Consider the following 12,145-nt stretch of genomic DNA (forward strand, 5'->3'; position numbering starts at 1 on the left):
GATCAGCATGGCAGATGTGTTGCTACCTACCCTCACCACCTGGGGGCGGCCCATCAGGAAGTCCAGGATCCAGTTGCAGAGGGAGGTGTTTAGTCCCAGGGTCCTTAGCTTAGTGATGAGCTTTGAGGGTACTATGGTGCTGAACGCTGAGCTGTAGTCAATGAATAGCATTCTCACGTAGGTGTTCTTTTTGTCCAGGTGGGAAAGGGCAGTGTGGAGTGCAATAGAGATTGCATCATCTGTGGATCTGTTTGGGCGGCATGCAAATTGGAGTGGGTCTAGGGTTTCTGGGATAATGGTGTTGATGTGAGCCATTGCCAGCCTTTCAAAGCACTTCATGGCTATGGATGTGAGTGCTACGGATCTGTAGTCATTTAGGCAGGTTGCCTTCGTGTTCTTGGCCACAGGGACTATGATGGTCTGCTTGAAACATGTTGTTATTACAGACTCAATCAGGGACATGTTGAAAATGTCAGTGAAGACACCTGCCAGTTGGTCAGCACATGCCCGGAGCACACGTCCTGGTAATCCGTCTGTTCCTGCAGCCTTGTGAATGTTGACCTGTTTAAAGGTCTTACTCACGTTGGCTACGGAGAGCGTGATCACACAGTCATCCGGAACAGCTGATGCTCTCATGCATGCCTCAGTGTTGCTTGTCTCGAAGTGAGCATAGAAGTGATTTAGCTCGTCTGGTAGGCTCGTGTCACTGAGCAGCTCGCGGCTGTGCTTTCCTTTGTAGTCTGTAATAGTTTGCAAGGCCTGCCACATAAGACGAGCATCGGAGCAAGTGTAGTACGATTCAATCTTAGCCCTGTATTGACGCTTTGCCTGTTTGATGGTTCGTCGGAGGGCATAGCAGGATTTATTATAAGCTTCCGGGTTAGAGTCCGGCACCTTGAAAGCGGCAGCTCTACCCTTTAGCTCAGTGCGAATGTTAACTGTAATCCATGGCTTCTGGTTGGGGTATGTACGTACAGTCACTGTGGGGACGACGTCCTCGATGCACTTATTGATAAAGCCAGTGACTGATGTGGTGTACTCCTCAATGCCATCGGAAGAATCCAGGAACATATTCCAGTCAAAACAGTCCTGTAGTTTAGCATCTGCTTCATCTGACCACTTTTTTATTGACCGAGTCACTGGTGCTTGCTGCTTTAATTTTTGCTTGTAAGCAGGACTCAGGGGGATAGAATTGTGGTCGGTTTTTTACCAAATGGAGGGTGAGGGAGAGCTTTGTACACGTCTCTGTGTGTGGAATACAGGGGATCTAGAAATGTTTTCCTTCTGGTTGCACATTTAACATGTTGGTAGAAATTAGGTAGACCTGATTTAAGGTTCCCTGCATTAAAGTCTCCGGCCACTAGGAGCGGCGCCTCTGGGGCCGCCTCTGTGTGAGCGGTTTCCTGTTTGCTTATTTCTTTATACAGCTGATTGAGTGCGGTCTTAGTGCCAGCATCCGTCTGTGGTGGTAAATAAACAGCCACAAAAAGTATAGCTGAAAACTCTCTAGGCAAATAGTGTGGTCTGTATTTTATCACAAGATACTCTACTTCAGGCGAGGAAAATCTAGAGACTTCCTAAGATTTTGTGCACCAGCTGTTGTTTACAAATATGCACAGACCGCCTCCTCATCTAACCGGAGTGTGCTGTTCTATCTTGCCGGTGCAGCGTATATCCCACTAGCTGAATATCCATGTGATCATTCAGCCACAATTCGGTGAAACATAAGATGTTACAGTTTCTGATGTCCCGTTGGTGGGATATTCGTGATCGTACCTCGTCTAATTTATTGTCCAATGATTGCACGTTGGCGAGTAATATTGACGGTAACAGCAGCTTTCCCACTTGCCTTCTGCGGATCCTTACGAGGCACTCCGCTCTGTGTCCTCTGTACCTGCGTGTCTTCCTCTTGCAAATAACTGGGATGTTGGCCTTATCGGGTGTTCGGAGAATGTCCTGTGCGTCCTGCTTGTTGAAGAAAAATCTTAGTCTAGTCCGACTTTTTTTTGCCGTAAGATACGCTTGCAGAAACATTATGTACAAAATAAGTTACAAATAACGCGAAAAAAACCCACAAAATAGCACAATTGGTTGGTCGCCCGTAAAACTGCTGCCATTTCTTCCGCCGCCATTTAGTATGATGCACGATTAATGCATTATGATGCAGGATTAATACATTATGATGCAGGTATAATGTATTATGATGCTGGATTAATGCATTATGATGCAGGTATAATACATTATGATGCAGGTATAATACATTATGATGCAGGATTAATGCATTATGATGCAGGATTAATGCATTATGCTGCAGGTATAATAGATTATGATGCAGGATTAATGCATTATGATGCAGGAATAATACATTATGATGCAGGTATAATACATTATGATGCAGGTATAATAGATTATGATGCAGGATGAATGCATTATGATGCATGATTAATGCATTATGATGCAGGTATAATACATTATGATGCAGGATTAATGCATTATGATGCAGGTATAATAGATTATGATGCAGAATTAATGCATTATGATGCAGGAATAATAATTTATGATGCAGGATTAATGCATTATGATGCAGGTATAATACATTATGATGCAGGATTAATGCATTATGATGCAGGAATAATACATTATGATGCAGGATTAATGCATTATGATGCAGGAATAATACATTATGATGCAGGATTAATGCATTATGATGCAGGAATAATACATTATGATGCAGGTATAATACATTATGATGCAGGTATAATACATTATGATGCAGGTATAATACATTATGATGCAGGTATAATACATGATGATGCAGGTATAATGCATTATGATACAAGTATAATACATTATGATGCAGGTATAATACATTATGATGCAGGTATAATACATTATGATGCAGGTATAATACATTATGATGCAGGTATAATACATTATGATGCAGGATTAATGCATTATGATGCAGGTATAATACATGATGATGCAGGTATAATACATTATGATGCAGGTATAATACATTATGATGCAGGTATAATACATGATGATGCAGGTATAATACATTATGATGCAGGTATAATACATTATGATGCAGGTATAATACATTATGATGCAGGTATAATGCATTATGATGCAGGTATAATGCATTATGATGCAGGTATAATGCATTATGATTCAGTTATAATGCTTTGTAAGACTTGTCCTGTGCGAGCCCCCTAAATGTCTTGATATCATCTCATAATGGTCATTACTAAATTACTAACTTTTCTGCACTATGATGTCTAAATGAAACATGTTTGTTTTTGAATTTTTTCCTCTTTTTCGACAGTATTCTCATTTTGATACCTACGCACCTGCAACCGACACCTTTATTTAAGGTTTTATAAGACATTATAAAGGCTTAAATCTTACATGCTTATAACAAGATATAAATAATAGTACCTTTAGGACAGGCTTTAAGTAAAGTGTTTTGTAAACAGGTTTTGCTTCAGAGTACCCCACTCAACATGACCCTGGTTCTTCTTCAAACATGACTCAGAACAACAAATTGCGAGAAGACACATAACGCACTGAGAAGACAAAATAAACCACTGAGAAGACAAATAACCCACTGAGAAGACACATAACCCACTGAGAAGACATCACCCACAGTCTGCTAGAGCTCTACCACTTCATGAGGCTGTCTGCCAGAGCTCTACCACTTCATGAGGCTGTCTGCCAGAGCTCTACCACTTCATGAGGCTGTCTGCCAGAGCTCTACCACTTCATGAGGATGTCTGCCAGAGCTCTACCACTTCATGAGGCTGTCTGCCAGAGCTCTACCACTTCATGAGGCTGTCTGCCAGAGCTCTACCACTTCAAGAGGCTGTCTGCCAGAGCTCTACCACTTCATGAGACAGTCTGCCAGAGCTCTACCACTTCATGAGGCTGTCTGCCAGAGCTCTACCACTTCATGAGGCTGTCTGCCAGAGCTCTACCACTTCATGAGACAGTCTGCCAGAGCTCTACCACTTCATGAGGCTGTCTGCCAGAGCTCTACCACTTCATGAGGCTGTCTGCCAGAGCTCTACCACTTCATGAGGCTGTCTGCCAGAGCTCTACCACTTCATGAGGATGTCTGCCAGAGCTCTACCACTTCATGAGGCTGTCTGCCAGAGCTCTACCACTTCACAAGGCTCTGCTTTAGGGCTCTGGTCAACAGTAGTGCACTATGAAGTACTATGAAGTACATACTATGAAGTATGTACATTTGAGACGTATAGAGTATGTGCATATTGCGGCCGATGGAGTAATTACAGGCTTGTTAGACACTTTTTACTGAGGGGATGAATAACATCTGTGTGACTGTGATACTAAGTATTTACATACCTTACAATAACTCAACACATCTAGCTACAGCCCTATAGTGGACCACAATAACTCAACATATCTAGCTACAGCCCTATAGTGGACCACAATAACTCGACACATCTAGTAGCTACAGAGCTAGTGGACCACAATAACTCAACACATCTAGCTACAGCCCTATAGTGGACCACAATAACTCGACACATCTAGTAGCTACAGAGCTAGTGGACCTAGCCTGTACTGTAGCTTTTGCTACCCGCACGTCGGAGTTATTTGAAGTTTTATGACAATGTGTTGTGAAACGGTTGCACCCTGACACCCTGCTAATTGCCAATCCATCTGCCGCCACATGGCCAATTTCCAAAATGCTGTTCTAAACTACTTGACTGGAATGTTTCACTGTAGATCAAATGGAAGGCTAGTTGTTACCAGCTGTTTACATTGACAGTTTGTTTATTTCGGTCCTTATTAGCATTTACTTCAGCAACAGCTACTCTTACTGGGCTCAGTAGAACTTATACACAGAAACAACGGCAGTAAGACAAATAGGGTTTTTTGGGGGTACATTGTAATTGCCTCCCCATTAATGTCACGACACGTCATCCTCTATCTTCTCTGTGTTCCTTCCGTCTGTCCTTTCCCGGGAAAGAGAGCGGTGGTCACGCTCACGGCGAGGACCCCTCGGAGGGGTCCAGTAGGTGTCTGCCGTGCCGTGAGGGCTGCCCCTACTGCCGGGATGACACGCCCTGCCTGGCTCAGGATGACGGAGCCCTCCGGCTTTCCGTAGCCTCCTTCCAGGGCCTCTGTATGCTGCTGGACTTAGTGGCCATGGTGCTGGTCTACCACTTCCGCAGGAACAAGGTAAGGGCTCATTGGGGGGAGGCAGGGGTTAGGGGTCAAGCAGGTCATTATAGAGGAACTACATCCTGATTTTGGAGTGTAATGTCCCTTTAAAGCTAAACATACCTGTAAATTGTGTTCCAAAATATGAGCTAAGTGTCTGTACTTGTGGTGTGAAACTGACTAGTTATGTTGTTTCCTATAAGAATCTTCCAGAAATACAGTTCAGAGGAGATGTCCCCCGAGGAGTGTGAATTTACATATTTACAGAAAAGACATTACCTTCTAGGCAATAATGAGTAATTAAATTTGTCCCAGAAATGTCCCGCCATCCTCTCTTGTTTTCACTAACATCATTGGTAGCAGAGCAGCTCAACTAAGAGACAATCTTGGTAATTCATAGTCATCGTGTTGTGACATTGAGTTAAATTCTTTGAATTGCTGACAATTTCACTCAGTAGATAATATGATTGTGTAGATATCATCCTAATATCTCTGTGTTAAATCAATGTTATGTTATATCTCTCTCTCTCTCTCTCTCTCTCTCTCTCTTTCTCTCTCTCTCTCTCTCTCTCTCTCTCTTTCTTGTAGAGGATCCGAGCGTCTGGTCTCGTCCTCCTGGAGGCCATCTTGTTTGGAGCCTTGCTTCTCTACTTTCCCGTAAGTCTCCAGACGTGTGTGTGTGTGTTTCTGTGTCTGTGCATGTGTGCATGCATTTGTGTTTGTCTGTCTGTCTGTCTGCCTGCCTGCCTGTATGCCTCTCTGTCCGTCGTCCATCTGTCCCTCAATTGCTTGTGTCAACCCTTCCAAGTTGATATATCACAGCTATTTATTAAAAACGGCACCCAAAAAAAGCCACAGAAATTCTGGATGACAACACAGCTGGTATGTGTGAGTAATGCCTCCAAGTGTGTGGTACAGTCCAACCTGGAGCGCCACAGAGTTGGAACAGACGGGGGGGGGGGGGGGGGGGGGCTTATAGCCAACATTACATGGCATTCTTATGGAGCTACAGGGATTTCAAATTCACTCACTTCAAGTACCTCCAATGGCGCCCAACATCAATACACACAGAAAGAAAGAGTGGAAACAAAGCCATAGAAATCAACCACTCAGGAGGGACTATTTAGAAGTCCTTGTTGCCAAGGACGAGGTTGGGTGATATAAAGTGATCCAACTCTAGAGTTGGAACAATGTCACTGTAGATTGGGCTTTTCCTCTGAGTCTAGAGTTGGAATAATGTCACTGTAACATTTTTACTCAAAGTCAATGAACAGTCGTAATTACTTAAAATCTTTATGTTGTACTATCTCAAACTACATGAGAACTCACACCAACTAAATGTTTTAAAGACATGGTAACAAATTAACTTTTTTTCCCAGCATGCTCTACTGCAGGTAGATTTTTTGGAGTAGTTTTTAATATCTGTTGTTTTTGCATGTATATTGAATGATTAAATGTAATGCTACAGAAAGATAGATATTTTTTTCTAAACTAATCCAATCATTGAATTTTTGCACCCGTTACTGAAATGGTTGTTCCAGTTTCAACAGCTTAGGCAGTTTCCTCCCACTGTTCTTAACTCTGGCAGTCATTACGAATACAGGTTGCGGGTGAATACACATTTAAAATGCTGGATTACCTAACTCTGGCTAGATTCCAATAGGAGTTACACATGACTTTGCAAGCCAGCATCATGTGATTTATAGTTAGGGTTGCAAAATTCTTGTATATTTTTCAGGTTTTCCAGAAATCCTGGTTGGAAGATAACTGGAAAAAATGTTGAGAAAGTTAGTGGACGTTTGCTACCCGACTTGCAGGCCTGATGTGGCATGTAAACTACGGGTTTCAGGCCACAGTATAAGGCCTCATGACATATGTCATGGTTAAATTAGAATGATCATATTTGCCTAGGAACTCACTTGGTGAAGGCCACAGGACTGAAAATGAATAAATTCAACAACCATGTCTCTGTCACTTACAAATACAGCCATGCATGGGTGGAAACAATTCAATCGAAAAGGCAAGGAACACTGGTCAATTATTTGAGAAGTGGCTTAGTAGGGGCGTTAAATTAAAGTATACCTTACTCAAAAAAACTGCATTTGTATTACTCATATGAAGGTAGTTCAGCTCACGTCAGTTATTTCAGTTTCTTAATTATTTTAGGTAATCCTCATAATGTTGAAGTATCCAGAATGTATCCGGTTTTACAGTGCACATTGTAACAACGTAGCGTAGGAACAATATTACATAGTAATAACATTACATGGTAACAACATGACATAGTAACAACATGGCATAGTAACAATATGACATAGTAACAATATGACAGAGTAACAACATGACATAGTAACAACATGACATAGTAACAACATGACACAGTAACAATATGACATAGTAACAACATGACATAGTAACAACATGAAATAGTAACAACATGACATAGTAACAATATGACATAGTAACAACATTACATAGTAACAACATGACATAGTAACAACATGACATAGTAACAACATGACATAGTAACAACATGACATAGTAACAATATGACATAGTAACAACATGACATAGTAACAACATGACATAGTAACAACATGACATAGTAACAACATTACATAGTACCAACATTACATAGTAACAACATGACATAGTAACAACATGACATAGTAACAACATGACATGGTAACAACATGACATAGTAACGACATGGTAACATTACATAGTAACAACATTACATGGTAACAATGTTACATAGTAACAATGTAACGTAGAAACAACGTTACATAGTAACATCATTACATAGTAATAACATTACATGGTAACAACGTTACATAATAACAACAATACATGGTAACATCGTTCTATGGTAACAATGTTACATAGTAACAATGTAACGTAGGGACAATGTTACATAGTAACAACATTACATGGCAACAGCGTTACATAGTAACAACATGACATAGCAACAACATGACACATATTAACAACATGACATAGTAACAACATGACATAGTAACAACATTACATAGTAACAACATTACATAGTAACAGCATAACATGGTAACAACATAACATAGTAACAACATGACATAGTAACAAAATAACATGGTAAAAACATGAAATAGTAACAACATGACATAGTAATAACATTACATAGTAACACCATGACATAGTAACAACATGACATAGTAACAAAATAACATGGTAAAAACATGACAAAGTAACAACATGACATAGTAACAACATAACATAGTAACAACATAACATAGTGACAACATGACATAGTAACAGCATGATATGGTAACAACATGACATAGCAACAACATGAGATAGTAACAACATTACGTAGAAACAACATGACGTCGTAACAAAGTTACATGGTGACAACATTACATGGTGACAACATTACATGGTGACAACATTACATGGTAACAACAATACATAGTTACAACAATACATAGTTACAACATTACATGGTAACAGCATTACATAGTAACAGCATTACATGGTCACAGCATTACATGGTAACAACATTACATAGTAACAGCATTACATAGTAACATCATTACATGGTAACAATGTTACATGGTAACAACATTACATGATGGCAACAACGTTACATGGTAACAACATTACATGATGGTAACGGCATTACATGGTAACACCGTTACATAGTAACAACATTACATAGTAACAACATTACATGATAATAACGTTACATAGTAACATCATTACATAGTAACACCATTACATGGTAATAACATTACATAGTAACACCATTACATGGTAATAACATTATATAGTAACAACAGTACATGATAACAACATTACATAGTAACACCATTACATGGTAATAATGTTATATATTAACACCATTACATGGTAACAACGTTACATGGTAACAACATTACATGATAACACTGTTACATAGTAACAACATTACATGGTAACAATGTTACATAGTAACAACATTACATGGTAACAATGTTATATAGTAATATAGTAACAACATTACATAGTAACAACATTATATGGTGACAACATTACAGGGTGACAACAATACATAGTAACACCATTACATGGTAACAACATTATATGGTAACAAAATTACATAGTAATAACATTACATGGTAACAACATTACATAATAACAACATTACATGGTAACAATGTGACATAGTAACAACATTACATGGTAACAATGTTATATAGTAACAACATTACATAGTAACAACATTATATGGTGACAACATTACAGGGTGACAACAATACATAGTAACACCATTACATGGTAACAACATTATATGGTAACAAAATTACATAGTAATAACATTACATGGTAACAACATTACATAATAACAACATTACATGGTAACAATGTGACATAGTAACAACATTACATGGGAACAATGTGACATAGTAACAACATTACATGGTAACAATGTGACATAGTAACAACATTACATGGTAACAATGTGACATAGTAACAACATTACATGGTAACAATGTGACATAGTAACAACATTACATGGTAACAATGTGACATAGTAACAACATTACATGGTAACAATGTGACATAGTAACAACATTACATGGGAACAATGTGACATAGTAACAACATTACATGGTAACAATGTGACATAGTAACAACATTACATGGGAACAATGTTATGCTCTGGGAGAATGTTTTTTACTGGATGTCATTTCGGTGCATTACACACAAATGGGTAAATAAACCTAAGCCTATCAACTATGGTTTGGGTGCCATCATACTGTTGAGATATATACTTTTAGACCAGGGGTGGCCTATTCTTTTAGACCAGGGGTGGCCTACTCTTTTAGACCAGGGGTGGCCTACTCCTTTAGACCAGGGGTGGCCAACTCTTTTAGACCAGGGGTGGCCTACTCCTTTAGACCAGGGGTGACCAGCTCTTTTAGACCAGGGGTGGCCTACTCTTTTAGACCAGGGGTGGCCAACTCTTTTAGACCAGGGGTGGCCTACTCTTTTAGACCAGGGGTGGCCAACTCTTTTAGACCAGGGGTGGCCTACTCCTTTAGACCAGGGGTGACCAGCTCTTTTAGACCAGGGGTGGCCTACTCCTTTAGACCAGGGGTGGCCAACTCTTTTAAACCAGGGGTGGCCTACTCCTTTAGACCAGGGGTGACCAGCTCTTTTAGACCAGGGGTGGCCTACTCCTTTAGACCAGGGGTGGCCAACTCTTTTAGACCAGGGGTGGCCTACTCCTTTAGACCAGGGGTGACCAGCTCTTTTAGACCAGGGGTGGCCTACTCCTTTAGACCAGGGGTGGCCTACTCTTTTAGACCAGGGGTGGCCAACTCTTTTAGACCAGGCGTGGCCAGCTCATTAAGACCAGGGGTGGCCTACTCCTTTAGACCAGGGGTGACCAGCTCTTTTAGACCAGGGGTGGCCTACTCCTTTAGACCAGGGGTGACCAGCTCTTTTAGACCAGGGGTGGCCTTTAGTAACAAAACGAATGGCACTGTGATAAACTGCATCCAGTTTGCTGAGTAGAGTATTGGAAGCTATTTTGTAGATGACATCGCCGAAGTTGAGGATCGGTAGGATAGTCAGTTTTACTAGGGTAAGTTTGGCGGCGTGAGTGAAGGAGGCTTTGTTGCGGAATAGAAAGCCGATTCTTGATTTGATTTTGGATTGGAGATGTTTGATATGAGTCTGGAAGGAGAGTTTGCAGTCTAGCCAGACACCTAGGTACTTATAGATGTCCACATATTCTAGGTCGGAACCGTCCAGGGTGGTGATGCTAGTCGGGCGTGCGGGTGCAGGCAGCGAACGGTTGAAAAGCATGCATTTGGTTTTACTAGCGTTTAAGAGCAGTTGGAGGCCACGGAAGGAGTGTTGTATGGCATTGAAGCTCGTTTGGAGGTTAGATAGCACAGTGTCCAAGGAAGGGCCGGAAGTATATAGAATGGTGTCGTCTGCGTAGAGGTGGATCAGGGAATCGCCCGCAGCAAGAGCAACATCATTGATGTATACAGAGAAAAGAGTCGGCCCGAGAATTGAACCCTGTGGTACCCCCATAGAGACTGCCAGAGGACCGGACAACATGCCCTCCGATTTGACACACTGAACTCTGTCTGCAAAGTAGTTGGTGAACCAGGCAAGGCAGTCATTAGAAAAACCGAGGCTACTGAGTCTGCCGATAAGAATATGGTGATTGACAGAGTCGAAAGCCTTGGCCAGGTCGATGAAGACGGCTGCACAGTAATGTCTTTTATCGATGGCGGTTATGATATCGTTTAGTACCTTGAGCGTGGCTGAGGTGCACCCGTGACCGGCTCGGAAACCGGATTGCACAGCGGAGAAGGTACGGTGGGATTCGAGATGGTCAGTGATCTGTTTGTTGACTTGGCTTTCGAAGACCTTAGATAGGCAGGGCAGGATGGATATAGGTCTGTAACAGTTTGGGTCCAGGGTGTCTCCCCCTTTGAAGAGGGGGATGACCGCGGCAGCTTTCCAATCCTTGGGGATCTCAGATGATACGAAGGAGAGGTTGAACAGGCTGGTAATAGGGGGTGCGACAATGGCGGCGGACAGTTTCAGAAATAGGGGGTCCAGATTGTCAAGCCCAGCTGATTTGTATGGGTCCAGGTTTTCCAGCTCTTTCAGAACATCTGCTATCTGGATATGGGTAAAGGAGAAGCTGGGTAGGCTTGGGCGAGTAGCAGCGGGGGGGGCGGGGCTGTTGGCCAAGGTTGGAGTCGCCAGGAGGAAGGCATGGCCAGCCATTGAGAAATGTTTGTTGAAGTTTTCGATTATCACGGACATATCAGTGGTGACCGTGTTACCTAGCCTCAGTGCAGTGGGCAGCTGGGAGGAGGTGCTCTTGTTTTCCATGGACTTTACAGTATCCCAGAACTTTTTGGAGTTAGAGCTACAGGATGCAAATTTCTGCTTGAAAAAGCTGGCCTTTGCT

The 12,145-nt window shown here is 41.6% G+C and overlaps 1 protein-coding gene across 1 annotated transcript in view; it reads left to right on the forward strand.

The window, feature by feature from the left end:
* Positions 1-12,145, forward strand: part of LOC139559790 (metabotropic glycine receptor-like) — a 129,595-nt gene that overhangs the window by 62,117 nt on the left and 55,333 nt on the right. The window contains exons 4-5 of the mRNA XM_071376145.1: positions 4,994-5,205; positions 5,776-5,844. Of these exons, the coding sequence (XP_071232246.1) occupies positions 4,994-5,205; positions 5,776-5,844 (281 nt within the window). The remainder of the gene's footprint in view (positions 1-4,993; positions 5,206-5,775; positions 5,845-12,145) is intronic.

Source organism: Salvelinus alpinus, chromosome 30 (assembly GCF_045679555.1).
Source record: "Salvelinus alpinus chromosome 30, SLU_Salpinus.1, whole genome shotgun sequence".
In the NCBI taxonomy this organism is placed as follows: Eukaryota; Metazoa; Chordata; class Actinopteri; order Salmoniformes; family Salmonidae; genus Salvelinus; species Salvelinus alpinus.